Source organism: Mastigoproctus giganteus, chromosome 8, assembly GCF_048544385.1.
Source record: "Mastigoproctus giganteus isolate SK-2022 chromosome 8, ASM4854438v1, whole genome shotgun sequence".
Taxonomy (NCBI): domain Eukaryota; kingdom Metazoa; phylum Arthropoda; class Arachnida; order Uropygi; family Thelyphonidae; genus Mastigoproctus; species Mastigoproctus giganteus.
Window position 1 is genome coordinate 211,300,618 of NC_143582.1, and position 22,414 is coordinate 211,323,031.

General features: G+C 35.2%; 1 protein-coding gene across 3 annotated transcripts in view; it reads left to right on the forward strand.

Annotated features, from left to right (window-relative positions):
- Positions 1 to 22,414, forward strand: part of LOC150082242 (protein Obscurin-like) — an 865,351-nt gene that overhangs the window by 649,598 nt on the left and 193,339 nt on the right. For all 3 annotated transcript variants that reach the window (XM_090379203.1, XM_090379204.1, XM_090379205.1), the window contains 4 exons: positions 7,609 to 7,890; positions 12,515 to 12,620; positions 18,805 to 19,005; positions 19,378 to 19,516. In XM_090379203.1, the coding sequence (XP_090235329.1) occupies positions 7,609 to 7,890; positions 12,515 to 12,620; positions 18,805 to 19,005; positions 19,378 to 19,516 (728 nt within the window). The remainder of the gene's footprint in view (positions 1 to 7,608; positions 7,891 to 12,514; positions 12,621 to 18,804; positions 19,006 to 19,377; positions 19,517 to 22,414) is intronic.

Below are 22,414 nucleotides of genomic sequence, written 5' to 3' on the forward strand. Positions count from 1 at the left end.
ATAATCATCTTGATGGAATGCAGTTATGTAGCAATCACAGAATGGATACATTAAGAGAAGATCTTGTCCAACCAGTATGATTGGCTGCTACAATGTAACAGCAGAAGAACTGGATGCAAAAAATAATTTTGACATCATATACTTAGATTTGAGCAAAGCTATTGATACTGTTCATATGAAAGCCTGCTGTACATATTGGATCAGTGTGACATTAGGGAAATGTTACTGCTATGGATATAGGAATGGTTGAGTGGCAGAAGACAGAGAGTGGTCAGGGGCGCTGACTGTCTTTAAAAATTACAGCTGTTAATTACAGGCTCTGAAAAAGTGATAAGTGTTTGCCTTTTTATTTACCTAATTGTTATTTTATATTGTACTTTATACGTAGTCTTATAGTTATTGTAATGCTGGTTATTTTTAATTTTAAGATAAAGAGTTTTTGTAGATTACTACTTAATATACGTAAAACCGTTAGTTCGTTCGAATCTTGCAGCCATTGTTTGTGTATAGAGTAGTAGGGAATTCAAATTTTTAATTGTGGTAACTAGGCAGCTCTAACATATAATTATATAGCGTAATACGCATCACTGCATTTAGGATTCTATTAGATAGCATAGTATTGACAATTAATTAATTTAATTTATTGATCTTATTAATTTAAAATATCATGCCCCAGACTAGAGCAGAAAAGCAACGGGCACAAAGTGGCAGAAGTGCTGTGACTCGGGGGGAAACTGAGGGGAGCAATTTTCCAACGCATCACAGTCTGAAAAAATGTGCAACTTGTGAAATGTTTGCCGAACTCTCTGGAACAGAACATGATCTAGTCAGGTCACAAAGGAGGTTAGGCAGGCGAAGGCAGATTACGAGAAATCTTTGGAAAAAGATGCTAAGAAACACAGCAAGGTTTTTTTTTACTTATATAAACTCTAAAAGGAAGGGGATGAATCTGATTGATCCACTTGATATCGATGGTTCAACTGTTGATGATCCTGCTCAGATAGCAAACAAACTGAATGAGTATTTTGCATCTACATTCACACACAAGGAGTTATTAAGGTTTGAAAATGGAAGAAGGTTATCAAATTGTAGCAGGGTGCTTAATGATTTTGTAATAACTGAGAGCAAAGTGGAGGAGAAATTGTTGAAGTTAAACTTGAGAAAGGCACCTGGGGTGGATGGGATCTATCCAGTTATATTAAATGATGTGAAAAAGCAACTAAGCAAACCCTTAGCCATAATTATGAGAGTATCCTTGGACTCAGGGGAGGTCCCCATGGACTGGAGATGTGCAAATGTATCCCCAATTCACAAAGGGGGATCGAAGGGTGACACGAGTAATTACAGACCAGTTAGTTTAACTTCTGTTCCGGGTAAAATAATGAAGTCACTGGTTAAAGATGCATTGCAGGATCATCTAAACAAAGCTGCAGCAATAATTCAGACACAGCATGGGTTTGTTAAGGGAAAGTCTTGTCTGACAAATTTGATAGGATATTATGATGTGGTTACAAAGGAACTGGATGCAAAAAATAATTTTGATATCATATATTTGGATTTCAGGATAGCTTTTGACACTGTTGCATATGGAAGACTATTGTACAAATGGGAGCAGAATGGTATTAAGAGTAAATTGCTACAATGGATAAAAGGATGGTTGAGTGGGAGAAGACAGAGGGTGGTAATTAATGGTGCTGCTCTTCGTGGAATAATGTTATTAGCGGAGTCCCACAGGTTTCGGTGTTGGATCCTCTGTTGTTTTGTATATTTATCAATGATATTGATGAAGGTATATCAGGCTTAGTGTTGAAGTTTGCAGATGATACAAAGGTTGGCAGGGTTGTTAATGACAGTAATGGCAGTGTGCTACTGCAACAGGATCTAGATAATTTGGGCAGATGGGCTAAGAAGTGGCAACTGAAGTTTAACCTTGACAAATGCAAAGTACTGCATATGGGTAGAAGTAACCCCAGAGAAACGTACCAACTGTGTGGTACTACACTTAAGGTAGTAGAAAATGAAAAAGACCTGGGAGTAATTGTACAGTCAGATATGAAGTTTTCTGAGCAATGCAGACAGGCTGCCAGGGCAGGTCATGGTGTTTTGTCAATGATATATATCGAATTTTGCTAGCAGGGAAAAGGAGGTGATTGTCCCTTTGTATAAAGCAATGGTCAGGCCACGCCTTGAGTACTGCGTACAGGTCTGGAGGCCTCATTTTAGGAAGGATGTAGATTTGCTTGAGCGTGTACAGAGACGGGCAACAAGATTGGTGAGGGGAATGAAGGGATTCTCTTACTAAGAGAGGCTTAAGTTCTGCAAATTGCAGTGGCTGGAGACTAGGCACCTGCACGGTGATCTGATTGAGGTGTATAAGGCCTTGAATGGGTTGAGACGCTGAATTCTGGTGGGATCCTTCCACTTGTTCAGATTACGACCCTAAGGGGGCATAAATTCAAATTAAGAAAAGACAGATGTAGAATAGATGTGCCGAAATTTTCCTTTAGCCAGTGGGTGGTTAATTGCTGGAACAAACTTCCATCTGTCGTTGTGGAAGTTGATAGGTTAAATAAATTTAAGGAGGAACTGGACAAGCATTTGAAGGGAATGGTGTGATTTTTTATTTATTTTTTTTTTATTTTTTTTTTTGGCTAATGCTGCATAAGCTCATACACTTGCTTTGTTGCATCACGTACCACTACTACTATTAATGGGCACTGCTTTTCTTGGACTAATGTTATTAGTGGAGTCCCTCAGGATTCAGTGCTGGGCCCATTATTATTTTCAATATTTATTTACAATATTGATGAATACATATGAAGTTTGATGTTGTCAAAGTTTGCAGATGATACCAAGGTTGGCAGAGTGGTTAATGATAGAAATCAAGGTATGGTGCTGCAACAAGACCTATAAATATTATCCAGATGGGCTGAGAAGTGGCAATTGAAATTTAACATTGGAAAATGCAAAGTACTGCATATGCAAAGGACTGCAGTATTCCCAGAATAACATACTAATTGGGTGGTTGTACCAAACTAAAGGTAGTGGTGAACAAAAAAGATCTAGAAGTTATAGTACAATCTGACATGATGTTCTCTGAACGGTACAGATGGGCTGCTAGGACAGCTCATGAGGTTATGTCGATATACAGGAATTTTGCCAGCAAGGATAAGGAGATGAATGTTCCATTTTTTAAGGTAATGGTTAGGCTACATCTTGATTACTCCATACAGGTCTGGAAGCCTCAGTTTTGGAAAGATGTGGATCCATTGTAATAAGTGCGGAGAAGAGCAATAAGATTAGTCGAGGACACAAAAGGAAACTCTTACAAAGAAAAACTTCGGTTTTGCAAATGGCAACATCTGTAAATTAGGCATCTACAAGGAGACCTGATCAACGTGTTTAAATCCTTAAATGGATTGTGTAAATTTAAATGCATGTCATCCTGACCCTTGGCAACACACATAAGGGGACATAAATTTAAATTGAAAAAGGATTGTTGTAGGATAAATATATTATTTGCCGATACTAATTCTAATACATTTCATGCTGTGAGACAAAATCAATCACTGATATAAGTCAACTACAAAGGATGCATTTTAATGAATGAGTAATTCTTCAAATGTAATTCTCCAACACATGCATGCACACTCCATTTCTTGGGGAAGGTGATTGTTTCACACTTGATTAAATTAGTGACAAAGGAGAACCCTAATTCTAGTTAATAGCTATATCATTTTTTGTGATTTTTAGGATAACAATAAATTGCTTTTTGTAGTTCTGTTGTTTTTGTGTTGAATACTGTTTTGAAAGCATAAGCATTTTTCCCTTGTTTACATTCTTTATTTCCTTATCGTGACATTAAGAATTTTGTAACTGCTTATTTACTCAAGGAGACAAATTTTATGTACCCATCTCAATATACTGTAGAAACATACTAGGCAGGCAATTTTAATACTTTGATGGTTAGAAGAGGTTAACAGATGCAGAGTTAAAGGCTTATCCAGGTTTTAGATGATGCTCTTCAGCCATTCTTAGCACATTGTTATCACTCCTGAGCTAGCAATTACCATGACTTGCCAGCTAATTTTGTTTTACCATCTTCATCACCAGAAAAAAAAAAAAGTTCTTGCAGCATCATCATTTTCCATAACCTATTTAATATTCATATTTCTCTCAGATCAGTACACTACTCCAAACTTCATGACACGCACACAAACACACACACTTTTTACTTTAAAAATAATAGCACCTAAAGTTTTATGTTGTCACATCTTGTTTTTCGTCATAGACAATCATAAACTTTATAAAACAATAGGTATTTTTTGCAAATTCTAAATATAAGTAAATAAATAAAGTTTTAATTAAAAGAACTCTATTTGTAAAAAAATAAATAAATACAACTGTACCTCCACTAAAGTAAGTGCTTTCAAGAGAATACTACTTGCATTACTTCAGGTAAGGAGTGCACCATGACTATGCAAAACTACTGACTAGGCCATATTGCATAGTCAGTAGCATTTCCAAATGAACTTCCAAAGACAACTTTGATTAGCTTTAATATCGTTGCGCACACTGACATTCATTTTAAATATGAGTAACATGCAGGAAATGCTGTGGCTAGAGCTGCAGAATACTGGTAGTAAATTTCCAAGACGTACAAATGTTTTGCATTCTGTGTACGAATGCAAAACATTTGTATAATGCAATAGTGTTAGCAAATATGGTTATACTGCCTTCACAAAAAAAGATATTCTTCATGGAGTGATTGGGAATTCATTAACCAGGTTTTCCAAAGATCTTCCCAAGCAGAGATTTCTTTTATAAAGTATGTGTAAGACTGGCATCTAGAGAAAAGTTCAACAGCTGGCTGTACTAATTTCTGATGCTTACTATTGCACAAAGCTGTGGATGATCTTGAAATATGCAGTAATTTCTCTAGTCTTCACAATTATGTGCTTTGGATGGACCAAACCCAGTTCAAAGCAGGGACTACTAATTTGCATAATCTCAGTTGCAGACATTGTAACTCTCTCACTATTATACAAGCATTTTTCCAGCTTGAGTTCGGCATCACCATTTGGTAAATTATTCTAGAAAACTATTTGATACATATATTCTTCCAGTTCACATAAATGCACATTTGTGTGGACCATTTTTCAGGAAAACATGCTATTCCCAATGATGTATTGGCAGAGGAGATTCAATTACCCAGTCATCACAGTGCCCAGATATCAATCTTAATGATTTTTAATAGTATTAGTATTAGCAAATGATGCAAGAAAGCAAGTTTATACAGCATAAGCCAAAAAAAAAACTTCCCATATTATTATGTATTTTTGTATAGGACAGCACGAAGGAGAAAGTTTATGCTAAAGAAATAGTATAAACTTGTGGTGCATGAGACAAGTCAATAGATTGCATTCAGAATGTTCCACTGAAATCTGTAGCAATTCCCATTAACTATTGTGTCTCTGTCCATTTTTCCAATGTTGCTAAGCATACCATGAGGCTCAAGGTGAACACTTTGGACATTTTCTATAAATACAGTAGAACCTGGATAAGAAATTCCTGCACATAAGGAGTTTTCCCCTGTACTAGGTTTGGTTTCTTAAGTCCCAATTTCAACGCTATATGTTGTAATGTATTATTTTCCTGTGTAAGAAGTTTCCTGGGTAAAACGTTTTCCCTCATAAAAAGTTCATGATAAAGAATACACAGTGTAGTATTATAATGACATTTTCCCACTTAATACATTTTTTAAATAGAAAAATTATTTATTTTTAATATTAAAAAATATTAAACAATATAAACATTTGGTAATCGAACAAGTTAGTGCCCAGCATCGTTTTAGTTTGTAGTAAACCACCAAAGTAGATGAAATGGCATAGTTTTTAATATATATGTATTTCATATTGTGAATGCCTACACAACAAGTTGCCCTGATATTGCAGTACCTCCAATAAGCAATGCTTTGCTAATGGAGAAGACTAATGTTACTTATTCTCGGCAGATACCACCACCCCGGGTGATGGCAATAATCCATTTTCGAAGCATTGTTTATTTGAGGTAGTTCAATATCAGGGCAACTAGTTGTGAAGGCATTCACAATATGAGATATAACAGAAACGATGCTATTTTACCTACTTTGGTGGTTTACTGCAAAATAAATGATGCTTGGCACTAACTTGTTCAATTAGTGAATTTTCCGTAGTCTGAGACTTTCAGCGCTAATACCTTTTTAGTATAAACATTTTGATATATAATGGAAGTGACATATTGCATTTGTTTTCATCAATATCCATAATTGGATACATGGACTGCATTAGGTTCTGATGGTGTGAACAGTTCTGAATTGTTGGATTGTTCCTCTGTCTTATTATAATTGTGACCTTTTAAGGTAGGTTGAAACTCCAAAGGAGCTCATTCTTCTAACTTTCTAACTTGGTAACGAGTTTAATGAACAGAATGTTAAGCAATTAGAAATCCTCAGTTTAAAAATTTTTCCCATAGGCAGAGTAAAATATTTATAAATTCTGAAATAGTACTTAAAAGTCATCTTTAACTTATGTATGTGTACCTTTTCATTTTTATTTGTTTAGTTAGTATTTCATACCCTTTTTCCAAAGGTCATTTTCCCTTCTAAGAAGTTTTCCCACATAAGAAGTTCTAAACCTCCAGTCCCTTGGAAAACTCCTTATCCGGGTTCTACTGTATTTTTGAGGATATCTATGCTACTTTCTCAGTTATGTTGTTATATTATGCAGTAGAAGTTTCTTATTTTAAATACCTTGGTTTAAAAGTATCATAACACTGAGCAAAAAAGTTAAGATGTTTTTTATAAATTTTTATTCATTCATTTATTTACATTGTCAACATCATGTTAAATATGTTGCTAGAATTTCCAAAAATACATATTGTGTTTTACAACTTTTTTTTTTATCATCTCTTATAAACAGAAAGTGGTGTCACAAAACTTTAAATGCCATTATGTTCTAAAACCAAGCTTCAAAAAAAAAAAAAAAAAAAAAAATCCAAAAAAATTACTATTACTGAAAAATTATCTACCAGATCATCCCAACTTATGCAGTAGATTAATAAACACCATGTGTATAAAAAGGAAAAAGGAGATTACTACTTGTGGCGCTTCATTAAGTTAAACATATTCATTTGAAGTTACCACCCTGTATAATACAGGGAATTTTATTTGTAAATTGAGCTGTTCTTTTTTGTTTGCTGTTTGAAAAACTTTCCCCAGCAAAATTTTTTCTTACCCCCTTTATCAGATCTGTAATTCATGATTGGAAGAATAAGAATCAAAAAATATCTAAACTTTATATTTGTGCATATTAATATCTAAATTGTTGTAATCTGATTTTTAGAATTGCAATATAAAGAATTTTTAAATTTAGATCTTTTAAGCTAATCATATCCATTTATATACAGTTTGAACTGTAAAAGATAAAAAAGCCAAAAAAAAAATACAGTTGCAAGTTATAATATTTATTCACTTTACATCTTATAAACATTTAAGTGTCTTATATTATAAGAATAAAAAGAGTTTTTTTTACAATTTGTTTATTTTATCTTTTTTCTGTTGGTTGGCAGAATTTCCTGTCTTCACCAAAAGATTAGATGAAACTGAAGTTATGGTGAGAAGAAGTGGAAGAATGGAATGCTGTGTTAAAGGTGTTCCATATCCCAAAATTAAATGGTTTAAAGACTGGCATCCACTTTATGATTCTGATCGTGTCAAATTATTATGGGAAGAACCAGACAGGTGTACCTTATTCATTAATGGAGCCATCACAAGAGATGGAGGTTTATATTCATGTTCTGCAACCAATTTGGCTGGAACTGCATCTTGTTCTGCTATGTTTAATGTTGAAGGTATGGCAAATTGTTTATAAAAAAAACAAACTTTTTTTCTCAAATTTTACTTAACTTTACTGCTTTGTCTAGGACTTCTACACTGCCTGTTCAAAATAGAACCTGAACATTAGTATCCTGTATCACTTCAATGTGCTTGAAATACATACAATTCAAGTTCCACATAGCTTGCATTCATCTAGTGGCTGAAAGGTATCTGGTGTAATTTTAAGTTATTGTTATAACAATAATTTCTTTAGTTCCTTCAGTTATGAGGATACAGAACTACATGTCCGTATACCATGTTCTGATGTATCCCTAATTTATAGACTAGGAGTGTTGGGAAAAGTGATTGAATTCCCCAGCATGCCTCAAACTACTCACAAAAAGAATTAACTCAATGGATAGTTGCATCATCATTTTGAAAGTGGTCATCTCATTCAGGATAAAAGTTAAGTACACTTGGTCGTCGACTTACGACCTATGCGACTTACGACCGGCCGCGACTAGGCGTAGAAACGAAGGTATGTACAGTATCGCTAAATAAAAGATGAAAACGTTACTGTATTTAAAATGAAAAATAAAAGATGATAAAAAGATTAGAAAGGTTAAAAAATACTGTTAATAAATATATGGCCGACATACGACCAGATCGACTTACGACCTGTCAGTCAGAACAGAAGTCGGTCGTAAGTCGACGACCAAGTGTATTACAGGATGTATATAGTCTTGGAAATTTTTTAAACATACAGCAGCCTTTTAGGTCCACTAATATATTCCTTCAGACATAAAAATGAGCCCAAAAGGTGACACTGAATAGTGACCAGTTCATGTCATGAGAACATTCTCCACAATTATTCTATCTTCTACAGCTTGTACAGTAGAAAACATTCGATCAATCTATTATCTCATGTGGTTGCCTCCTTCCTGTAGCCCTGTTATCTGTACAAAAGAGTGGAAGTCAGGATTAGTGAGACCTGGTTTCAATATTCTCTGGTAATTGCCTCAATTCAGTAACCACTTGAGCCTTAGTTTTCAGTTTTTGCTGGAATGAGTGGTTTACAAAATCTAGGTTTACTTTTTGCAGTTCCTTCTGCATTTGTTCAAGCAGATGTGCTTTGATCTCAGCTTAGTTTGAAAGCAGCCTGCTCCTTTTTTTTTTTTTTTTGGTCATATTCATAGTTTGCCTGGAAGTAGTAACTGCAACTGCTTGATATAGATCAGCAGTTGTACTCTGGTTGTATATAACGCTTTGCAGTCATCTTCCTACTAGAGCTGCTTCCTCCTATTCAAAGTAGATGTCCCACCTTCTGACCACTTGTTTATTATCTAAATCAATCAATATAAGAGCTACAGACTTTTTATATTGTAGTATAGAGCATGGATATTGTAAGCTTACACAATCCTGTAATTTTCATATTTCTTGCATCACACAAACCATACTAAATAAATACTATTATTGGCGAAGGTAAAGAAAGGCAACATGAGAATGACGAGAAATGTTGTTTAACTTACGCGGAAAATTAGTTTCCTGATACGGCACTCTAGCGCTGCTCGCTCAGTAAACAGACTGTAGGTGTTATCAGTCTGGAGCAAAGTCGAGAACGATATATTGATTGACAGGTAGGCGTGGCAAACGATGTGCCGATTGGTGTGCGAACACAAAACACAATAACATCAGTTTAGTATCACTCAGAAGCACTAATGGTAACTTGCCCTAATCACACATGCCCTAATGTACACTTTCCATAATGGTGAAAAAAAGTCAGATTACCTCCACTTGAATCCCATGGGAGCTTGAACCCCTGCCGAAGTGGAAGGGATAACCTAACCTTTTTTTCTTTAGAATCAGTCATATTTAGAAATATATTCATAAAAAAAAATTATTTTTTTTTTATGAATGTATATACAGTCATAATATACAGTATATATACAGTCATAAAAAATAAATTTTTTATGATTATTTTTATTTTCTTGTTCAATAATATGCCCTAATGGTGAAAAAAGGTCAGGTTACCTTCACTTGAATCCCATGGAAGCTTGAACCCCTCCCGAAATGGAGGGGGTAACCTAACTTTTTTCTTTAAAATCATGGGTGGACTAGAACATAAGTTGTTTATTAACAAAATATTAATTTTTTATTACTGTACCTTTAAGACTTTTAAAGACACTCATGCAGATACACACGTATCATAACATCAATCAACACCTCAATAGCTATTCACTATATATATATATATATATATATATATATATATATACAGTAAACCCCCGCTTTTTGCGTATTCGCGGTCGCTGATTTAATATAAAATGAAACCTAAAAAAATGCGAATTTTAAAGCGCCGTGAACATTTACCGCCATAAAAAAACATGGGTGTGGCTAAAATTATCTTTCCCGGTCAAAACAGTGCTCAGTGGGTGGGGGAGAGGGGTGACAAAATCGTGAGCGTGGATGTTTCTCGCTAATCCTTGTTCAGTATGTGTTATGTGCTTGTCATAGAAGATTTCGTCATTTGCTTTTAATTTATATTCTTATAAATTGAATAAATTTATCAATTTATAAATTGATATGCTTACAAAAGTGATAAATCTACCGTTTTGCAGTGTAAAACAGACTTTTTCGAGAGTGTTAACGGAAGAAAGTGACTATTGTGGACAAGTTCTTTCTAACCCGTACAAAAATATGGCTACGAATAACAAGGGAAATGTGAAAATATCAAAGAAGGTGATGACATTAGCGAATAAAATTGACTTATTAGTCAAAATTTCTAATGGTGAGTGTCTCCCCTCAGTGGCAAAACATTATAAAATCAGAGTCAACCATACGATCAATCAAAAAATCGGAAGAAAAAATCCGCCGTAGTGTCTGTGAAAACACGCTAATTGCTTCAAAAATTTGCTCTGTAACTCGTGATGTTAAATTAGAAAAAATGGAAAAGGCTTTAAATCTGTGGATAGAAGACTGAACCCAAAATAAAATTCCATTAAGTTCACTCATCATTCGTAAAAAGGCAAAACTCCTTTGTCAACACTTTAGCCAAACTGGTGATAGCACTGGCGGGATAAGTTTTTTAGCTAGCAAAGGCACTGGTTTGAAAGATTTGTTTGAAATTTCTAATAAATATTACATTTAATATTAAATTGTTTCTTATTTTCATTTCGATGCCATATGCTTGCATTTCACTATGTACTGTATATGTACATAGTCATATTATGAAGGTACATATAATACAAACATAGAAAAAATTTTAGACTAGTTTTTCTTATATATTTCATACTTTGGAACGGAACCCCTTTATTACTATGGGAGCCATAACTCAGTATTTGCATTTTCGGTATTCGCGGCATTTCTCAGGGGTTTACTGTATATATATATATATATATATATAAAGAATCTTTCTTTCTTTTCCTATTATTTCCTAACCTAACGTTTAAGGTTAGGTCATGAAATATAAGGAAACCTTTTCTGTTATTTCCTAAATAAAGAAACCTTTTCCTTTTTTCTTAACCAAACCTAAATCAACAATATAGTAAAAATACTCATAATCTCCAAAAATCTGCTTTTAATAATGAGAAAAAAACATAATGAAGAACATAAAAATGAACAGAATGAAACTTTTATTAATTTAGTTTTCATCAAAAAATCAACCAACATTTTATTTTCCTTACAAATTTCTTCCATCTTTAAAAGATTCATTGCTGCTATTACCTGTTTACCGTTCATCACAAAACTATTATGCACCATTATTTACTCATAAATACACATTATAATACCAACCAATGACTACACAGTAGCTTGTCGTCTGTTGCACCCACCACCAATCATTTCATTGTTTGCCACGCCTACCTATCAATCAATATATCCTTCTCGATTTTGGCTCCAGACCGATAACACCTACTGTCTGTTTACTGAGTGAGCAGCGCTAGAGTCCGGTGTCAGGAAACTAATTTTCTGCATAAGTTATCCAACATTTCTCGTCGTTCTCGTGTTGGCTTTCTTTACCTTAACCCTATTATTTAAATTATAAAGTTTGACGTGCAACCATACTTGTAATTTCTTGACACCATGTCAATTCAAATGGGTAGATTTTCTATTATTTTAGCCTGGCAGTGTATGTTCCCTATGTTATTTTATTGCTTTTAACTTCTCAGTTTAAAATTTACTCCAAAAATGGCTTGGGACACACACCTTCCTTTGTTTGTTGGGAATCTCATTCCTTATAAAAATAAAAATTCCTCAGTTTAAGATATTAGGAAACAAATCCAAAGGTAAAATTGATACACTGTCTGAATAAGCAATTAAACAAAAGGGTGTTGCTTCACAAAGGTCAATTGATGTTATTTAACTTCATATATGATTAATATAGCCAAACTTAGAGGCTTTAAACCTCTAAGCTTTCTATATGGTGCTAGAATTTTAAATTTACAATTAAGTTATATAATGAGACCTTCAATCCAACTGCATTACTAGGTCACATTACTACCAGAACTGTTAGAACTAGAATTTTTGCAAACATTACTTTACATAAACAGTCATTAAATTCATAAAAATTCTTGTTTAGCTCTTACCAACTAAATACCAGAATGCTGTAAACATTATTTAATAAACATAAATTTTGCATCAAATTTATTTTTACTTCCCTAGAAAATGAAGCCGATTATGACCTTCTCACATACACCAGACCTCATTTGGTTAAATCAAGAACAAAACCATTTGAAGACTTCTATGATATTGGAGATGAATTGGGGAGGTAAGTGATTTAGTTCACTCTGATAATATATTTTGATGGTTTATTATAATTCAAAGGGAAAATTCCAACTTGTTTCTTTGTTGTTGATAATTTCATGTCAGTAAAATTCTTCTCTTTTCTTTTCTTTTCTGAGTTATGAATACTACACATCTGTAGCCATTGTTGAAGAAACATGAACAATACCAAATTATCAATTAACTTTATGTATTCAAATTTGATATTATTCTTTGATGTATCTAGTTCTCATCAGGCGCCTCCGTAGCCAGGTGGGAAGGGGCAGTAGTGCGTAGCACACGCTTCTTGATTAGACCGGGGTTCGAGCCCGTCACCACCAAATACAGAAGATCCGGAAAGGTCAGGGAATGACCACCGCATATCCCCGAGCAATATGGCCTTAGTTGCTAATGCTCCTAAAAACCAAAACAACAAAACAACAGTTCTCATCAACCTTACAATTTGGAATAAGATTTTTTACTTGTTAATATTAGCACAAGGAGTTCTATTAGCATTCTCAAAAGTGGTAGTAAAACTTAAACAGAAGAGATTAAAATTATTTGATATTGAGGATGATTGCTGGTTTAAGTAAGATGCAGCAAGTGAACAATTGTTGCTAGTTTCCACAATGTGTGCAGCAACAGATTAAGACCCTCTGGGCACCTAGAAACTGAAGCGTTGGGCTAATATCACCTGCAACCTATGATGTTCACATAAACAAACCTAGATGCATCAGCAAGCAGTGGCCAGGCTTCCAATAGGAAAAGTTAAACACGGATGAGTAAATATATGGATCAATTGAACTGTATCAGTTAAATAAGATGTCAAAATTGCATTCAGAAATTTTTGTATTTTGATTCCTTTGAATAAAAATAAAAAATGGTATTTTTATTTATTTATTCTCTTTTCTTTCAATTCATACTGCCTATATAAGTCAAGCTACAAGGTACCTCTAGGCACATGTCTATTATGCCTGTTGAGTAATCCATGCTATGCATATGCATGTTACTAGATACTATAACATTATTTCTACAACTAATACACATACAATGTGATAAGCAATATTATAGTACTACTGTCAGATCATTTCCACCATGCCAACCGGGCTAGCCGGGTAGGTAAAGTGCCTGCCTGGCAATCCAAAGGTCACAGGTTCGATTCCTGCCTCGGGCTGGATATCATGATGGTGCCGAACCAACCGGTTGGTTGGATATCCCGGCCCCGATACACGAAGGAAGCAAGAAAAACTGGTTCCTTCGTGTATTGATCACATCATACGAAATAAATAAATAAAATTTCCACCATGCGTTTTATGATACGTCACATTGTGTCAGCGGTAGAAGACTCTTTCAGCTGATGGGAGAATTATTGCATAAAGTGATTCAAAGCAGACTTTTAGTTGATAGTATAAGACTTTTTTCTAAAAAAATGTATTGAATCTAGAGACCTGTCATCATGATGGTCAAGTTTCAGATAGTGGTAGTAGTTATTAAAAGCTTGTTTCTCACAAGAATGGCACTAAGTCAATGATTTCCCTTCAAAAATGCTCATATATTAGTACTGCCAAAGACAAGAAACAGAAAGAGGTGATAGTTTTGTTCTCAAAAATTCAGCTTTATCAGCTACTTATTTGCAATGTGGTGCTATTCTCTGAAAGTCCATTTTGACATTTATTGGTACTTAAGCAGTAGGAGGGAAGTGCCCCATCAGTGCAGCACTAGTCTAGCAGTGCTGCACTGACAAGACAGCACATTAACAAATCGATGTTGTGACTATAATACAACTGCACTCCTGTCTAGATGGTCCTGTGTTACTTCTTTAACCAGAGACTCCATTATTTCTTTGGAACAGAAGTTAAGCTAACAGGTCTGTAGGCGCCTCCGTAGCCAGGTGGGCAGGAGCAGCAGTGTGTAGCACACACTTCTTGATTAAACTGGGGTTCGAGCCCGTGACCACCAAATACGGAGGATGCGGAAAGGTCAGGGAATGACCACCGCATATGCCCGGAGCAATATGGCCTTAGTTGCTAATGCTCCTAAAAACCCAAATAACAACAACAGGTCTGTAATTATTCATGTCACCCTTTTATCTCCCTTTGTGAAGAGGATATATTTGCACATCTCCCATCCACAGGGACCTCCCTTGAATCCAAAGATGCTATTATAATTATAGCAAAGGGTTTGGTTACCTCCTTTGCTGTCTTCCTTAATATAATTGCATAGATCCCATCCACACAAGTGCCATTTTTATTTTTAGTTTCAACAATTTCTCTTCCACTTTCTTCCTCTCAGTTATCACAAAACCATTTAGCTCCCTATTATAATTTGACAAACACCTGTGCATCTCCTTCCCGATTTGTACATGTGTGAAGGTAGATTCGAAATACCTATTCAGTTTGTCAGCAACCTGTACAGGATCATCAACAGTTAAGCTATCGATATCAAGTGTACCAATGTGATTCATCCCCTTCCTTCTAGTATATTAAAGAAGCCTTTGCTGGTTTTTTTGCAACCTTTGCCAAAGACTTCTGATAATCTGCCTTGACTTGCTTAACCTCCTTTGTGACTTGATTGCAGACTAGTTTATATCTACCATAGACTGCTGTATCACCTGATAATCTATATACAACTTATAGATTTTTTTCTCTGCCACATTTCTCATTAGTTCATCTGACATCCATTTAGGCCTTGAATAGTCCTATTTAGGTATAAAAAGCTTAGCAGCTTCTACAATTATTTCCTTGAAAGCTTCCCATTTGAAATTTGATGTTGGTAACATCATCAGTTGGTCCCACTGTATAGGATTTAAGAACTCTATAAGACCGCTGCAGCCACATAATAAAAGCAAAATCCCTTTCCTTTGCCATCATTCCTTCTGCAGAACTGCAACCAGATGAGCCACCGATGTGAAACTTGTTTGTTTGTTTCTCTCACCTGAAGTTTCAGAGAAACATATACACAACTGTACGTGTTTCATATGGTTCAGATCAGGACTCTGTGCCAACCATTCCAACTTTTTGTCTATGAACCATTCTAGAACAGAACTGGCGGTATGCTATGGGGCATTAACCTGTTGAAATAAACATGGGTCCATACTTAATAGACAATTAAGCTACAACATTAGTGAGTTATGCTGGCAGACTGAGCATGTGAACATAAGTGACAAACAATTTGGGCTTTAACAACCGACAAAAGGGTAGCTCATGTGCTCCTGGCTAATGAGCTAGAATGTGTAAGTGTTCTTCATGTGGAGGGCTCATCTCTAGCCCGTGCAGGTCCGTAAGAAGTTTTGGGCAGCCCCTTTAGGGGATAAACTAGTTAGATCCAAAATGATCATGATGGGTGACATTATTAAGTGTTGCACTATTTCAGATAGCATTAATAAGGCATCATTTACCTTATTGACAATGTTATAAAATCATATTGATGAATTATGAAGGATGACAATACTAAATGTCGCACTATTTAAGATAGCACTTATAAGACATCATTTAACTTATTAACAATGGTATAGAATCATGTTACTGAGGAGGAATGCTTATGTATAACAGAGGGGAGACAACATGACTTACCCGAATAAAGGAACGAAGCATTCTCCGGTGTGATGAATTCTGCTTGGGGATGCCATATCTCCTCTTGGCTGTTTTCCCTCTGTACCCTGTTCCGCCTTGTCTGCACTTCTCCAACTCTCTGTCTCTGACTCCCTTCTTACTGACTCTTCTCTTACATATATCGTTCTTATCATCCGACCTTCCATCGGTCCCATGCTTGACCTAGGGGGGTTACCTTTGAAGCTGCGAGAGCGAAGCTCATGTTTTTCTGGACTCGCGGACCTAACTCCTTCAGAAGCAACTGTTATCTCGATCTAGGACAACAATGACCAGAGGAAGTTGCTACCGTTTGAGGACGAAACTTGTATGCCTTCGAGGCAAGAGTTCAACAATATCTGATTTAGAAATCTAGCTTCGGAGAGAAAGCTGATAATACAGTGGCTATTGTGTTAGTTCGATAGTTACGAAAATGATATATATATATTTAAAGTGACCAAAACACCTCTTTTGTGAAGGGAGCATAGAAAACAAGAAAAAAAAAGGGGGGGGATGTATAAGGGGTGCCAGCGAATTATTAAGTAAAATGCAGGCATTTTACAGCACTTCTGGGTGACCCAGCATGACATTGACCCATGTCGCAATGTCATGATTATTGATCGGTCTCACCATTACTGTTGGCTCGCCTGGTTGGAGTCTCTGCATATCTCATGCTGTAGTGATTCCTTTAACCGAAACAGAGGACGTCATGTCCATCCCATTACTGAGACGACCATCCTCTTGGCTGATAAACGTTGGCATTTACAATGTTCTCAAGCATTACAGCTACAACTACAAGCTTTTCCTTCTAACAGATAATTGTTACATACACGTAGTTCACCATACATGACTGCCATGGCATGCACATAGAGTTCTATATTTCTATATTTTAGATTAACTGTCACAACTGATGAAGGACACCTTCCAGTCCGAAAGCTATGTATTACTTTCCTGTATTATTTTTACTTGTGTTTTTTGTTTGTGTGAACATCAACATATTTTTACTTAACATTAAACATATTTTTAACTGCAACCTGTCATTTTCTTTCCGTTTTTGCTCTGTGGCACAATAATTTATTAATACTAATATGAATCCAGAGCACAAAGGCCTTTTTGTTTATATGTGTGGTACACAGGGTAGTAGAAAATGAAAAACACCTGGGGGTAATCATGCAGTGAGATATGAAATTCTCTGAACAGTGCAGACCGGCTGCCAGGACACTTCATGGAGTCAATGATATACAGGAATTTTGATAGTAGGGAGGTGATTAGCCCTTTGTATAAGGCATTGGTTAGGCCACATCTTGAGTACTGCATACAGGTCTGGAGGCCTCATTTTAGGATGTAAAGAAAATTTAATTTTTAATTTTTAGAAAACATTTTAAGGGATATATTTTTTTTAAGGGATATATTTATATATTTGAATGTTTTTGTTTTGTTTTTTTTTTATTTTGAATTTTTTTATTTTGAATGTGCTGAATTCTGATGGGATCACTTGTTCAGATTACGAACCTAAGGGTCATAAATTCAAATTACGAAAGGACAGATGTAGAATAGATGTGCGGAAATTTGCCTTTAGCCAGCGGGTGGTTAATTGCTGGAACAAACTTCCATCTGTCGTTGTGGAAGTTGATAGGTTGAATAAATTTAAGGAGGAACTGGACAGGCATTTGGAGGGAATGGTGTGATTTTTTTTTTTTTTGGCTGATGCTGCATAAGCTCATACGTTTGCTTTCTTGCATCACATGCCACTACTACTACTACTATTTCTGCTTATTATGTATATAAATATTATTAAAAAAATTGAAAACATACTATTTATTTTTAATACTATTAGTTACCTCTATTTTCAGACTTATTTCAAAATTGGCACCTTTCACAGTATGCAAAATTAGAAACTACTTAGTTTCTAAAAGTGTAGCCATTTTGAGAGAATGCAAGGTCTTGCGTTACCACCGTCTTTCTGCAGTGAAAAATAATAAATCTTGGTGCTTGTCCAGTTCTTTCAACTTTCCACACTTTGGAAAGTTGAAAGAATTTCAGAATTTTAATCATTGATAAACAATTAATGTAGGAACGTTATTTTTGAGGGATCTTGTGGGGTGCCCTGCCCTCACTGCTGGATTAATATTGTACATAAAGGGCATTGCATGGGTATCTAATGATGTTCATTGAAAGCAAGAAAAAATACTTTTACATCATGTAAAAAATAATTGTCCTTTGATGTATTGTGTTCCTAATTTTATTTGTTAAAAATTCCTAATTTTAGTAAAGTGGATTACATACATACATTAGCTGACCAATCTAGTATTATAATTTTTGTATAACTCATCTGTTTTTTTTCATGGTTGTATTTCATTATTAAGAGAACTAAAATTCATCTGAATCAAAACTTAAAGCTGTATTATTTAACTAGAGATACAGGCATAACTCTATACATAGTTAATTCCATGTTTAAATGATGTTCTTTTGCTTAAGAAAACATTCCATGCTTTGCATGATTTGTTAGTTGCTCTACTATATATAATAAAAATATTAGGATGAAATTATAACTTAATTATTAACCAAATTAAATTTTAACTAATTCTTTTCATGATCACACAGAGGCACTCAATCCATTGTACACCATGCTGTTGAAAGAGCTACAGGGAAGAGTTTTGCAGCCAAAGTAATGCACGGCAAAGGAAAATTTAGACAGTATATGGATGCTGAAATGGAAATCATGAATCAGCTTTGTCATCCTCGATTGGTTCGCCTTTGGGATGCTCTTGAAGCTAAAGCATCTTTGTCTCTCGTTACTGATATGTATCCTTTGGAAGTAAAAAGAAATAATATGCTTTCTGTATAAAAATATTATATGTACATATATTTAATTTTTTGTTTCAACTTATTGTTTTTGTAGAAAAAGATTGAAAGTTAGGACACATTGAAATAAGCTTCTTAGAACAGTCCAGATTAATAAGCAAGGATAAATAAAATTGAATGATATTTTATTACTCACTTTTATTTGTTTTATTATATTAAGTTATTATTGAAAATTTAGGTTCTTAATTATCATCAATACTGTACACAATTTTATGTTTTGTAACATCTGGTACATTATCACTATAAGTGGTGTATGTTATTGTATCTGAAAACTTGGTCATAAAATTTATTTTCCTCAATGCATACCCTAAGATGTGGTGGTGGTGAGTTACTGGACAACATCCTTAAAAGAGGAACTTTGACAGAAAGAGAAGTTGCTCATTATATTAAACAAATTCTAGAAGGATTAGAACATATGCACAATAGATTTATTGGACACTTAGGTCTCACTGTAAGTTTTTCTCTCTCTCTCTTCCCCCTTCTTCTTTTTTGAAATAGTTTCTTTGAATTTTAATTCATTCATATGGAATGATAAAAATTGCTCAAATAACTAAATTATTTAACACCTAATTTAAATCTTAAAGGGCAACAAGATTAGTGAATGGAACAAAGGGGTGCTCTTATGAAGAAAGGCTTAGGTTTTGCAAATTACAGTGTCTGGAGACTAGGCACCAGCGAGGTGATCTGATAGAGGTGTATAAAGCCTTGAATGGTTTGAGCATGCTCAATGCTGATAGGATTCTTCCTCTAGCTCAGAATAATTACCTGAGAGGGCATAAATTCAAATTGAGGAAAGACAGATGTAGGATAGACGTGCGGAAATTTGCTTTTAGCCAGCGTGTGGTTGGTTGGTGGAACAGACATCCATCCTTTGTCGTGGAAGTTGATAGCCTAAATAAGTTTAAGTCTCAGCTGGACAGGTATTTTGAACGAACAGAGGGGTGAAGTGGGTTTTTTTTTTTTTTTTTTTGGCTGATGCTGCATAAGCTTGCTTTCTTGCATCAAATGCCTCTACTAATGCTAATGCTAAAGATCCCAACCAACCAATTAATTGTTTTGTTTTGTTTGTAGTGCATTAATAATTTATGTAAGTTGTTTTTTAATTAGGTTTAACATTCACCTTCTGTTGATTGACTCCTTTTATTTGTTTCAAATAATAACCAGTTTTTGTGGCAGACTGTTATTTTCTGAATGTAACGGGGGAAAAAAAGCATTACATATGCTTGGGATTGAAGCTAAACAAAATCAGACTTATTTCAATCTTTTAAAATTAGCTCTGTGAACATAATTAACACAATCTAGAAATCTTAAAGAAAGTCAAAGTAAAGCATACTTCAACTTACCCTGAAAGTGAAAAATGATTTGTAAAGAAATTAATAAGTACTAAAATTTAATGATATAATGAAGCAAAGCTTATGTAAGAACTGTAATAAAAAAAAAATAAAATGAAGTGTATACTTAGTGTTTCATTTTATCACCTTCCAAATATTTATCTAATCAATCTTTAAATTTATATAAACCCCAGACTCTACACGGCTAGGTGGTAGCATTTCCCTTAGTTAATTACTCTTTGATTAAAGGTAAATTTTTTTACATACAGCCTACAGCATCATTCCTTAATTTGAATCTGTGTTGTCTTGTTTATTGCATTCTGTAACAGAAAATGTGCCAACATCATTGTTTGTTCATCCCTTTAAGGCCTTAATCACCTCAATCAGATCACCACACAAATACCTTGTTTCCAAACATTGTAGCTTAAAGAACTTAGCATCCACATAAGTAGATGTCTTTCCTTGACCTGTATACAGCTTTCAAGATATGGTTACTACTGATAATTTGTACAACTAGATGTTAACTCTCTCTCCACTGATAAAATTTCTGTACATCATTGGCAATATGCACTACCCTGGAAGCCTTACTACACTGCTGAGAGATCTTAATATCAGACTTCATACCATTAAACTATTAGTCTGTGTATCCCCTCCTCACCAAACTAGCAGTTTTCTGAACTGACAAAAGCATGGATTTATTAAGAGATGATCTTGTCTGACCAATCTGATTAAAATTAGGATGCAGTAACAAAGGAACTGAATGCAAAAAATTATTTTGATGTCCTAATACTTGGATTTCAGAAAGTTACTCTTATGAATAGAGGAATGGTTGAGTGGGAGAAGACAGAGAGTGGTTATTAATGGACACTGGTCTTCGTGGACTGTTATTAGTGGAGTCCACCAGGCTTCAGTGCTGGGCCCATTCTTGTCTTCTATACTTATTAATAGTAGTAGTAGTAGTGGCATGTGATGCAAGAAAACAAGTGTATGAGCTTATGCAGCATCAGCCAAAAGAAAAAAAAAAAAAAAAATCACACCATTCCCTCCAAATGCCTATCCAGTTGCTCCTTAAATTTATTTTACCTATCAACTTCCACAATAACAGATGGAAGTTTGTTCCAGCAATTAACCACCTGGTGGCTAAAGGCAAATTTCGGCACATCTATTCTACATCTGTCTTTTCTTAATTTGAATTTATGCCCCCTTAGGTTCGTAATCTGAACATGTGGAAGGATCCCATCAGAATTCAGCATGCTCAACCCATTCAAGGCCTTATACACCTCAATCAGATCACCGCACAGGTGCCTAGTCTCCAGCCACTGCAATTTGCAGAACTTAAGCCTCCTTGGTAAGAGGATCCCTTCATTCCCCTCACCAATCTTGTTGCCCTTCTCTGTAAACGCTCAAGCAAATCTACATCCTTCCTAAAATGAGGCCTCCAGACCTGTACGCAGTACTCAAGGCGTGGCCTGACCATTGCCTTATACAGAGGGACAATCACCTCCTTTTCCCTGCTAGCAAAATTCCTATATATCATTGACAAAACCCCATGACCTGCCCTGGCAGCCTGTCTGCATTGCTCAGAAAACTTCATATCTCACTGTACAATTACTCCCAGGTCTTTTTCATTTTCTGCCACCTTAAGTGTAGTACCACACAGTTGGTAGGCACCTCCGTAGCCAGGTGGGAAGGAGCAGCAGTGCGTAGTACACGCTTCTTGATTAGACCGGGGTTCGAGCCCGTCACCACCAAATACGGAGAATGCGGAAAGGTCAGGGAATGACCACTGCATATCCCGGAGCAATATGGCCTTAGTTGCTAATGCTCCTAAAAAAAAAAAAAAAAACTAAACACAGTTGGTACGTTTCTCTGGGGTTACTTCTACCCATATGCAGTACTTTGCATTTGTCAAGGTTAAACTTCAGTTGCCACTTCTTAGCCCATCTGCTAAATTATCTAGATCCTGTTGCAGTAGCACACTGCCTTTACTGTCATTAACAACTCTGCCAACCTTTGTA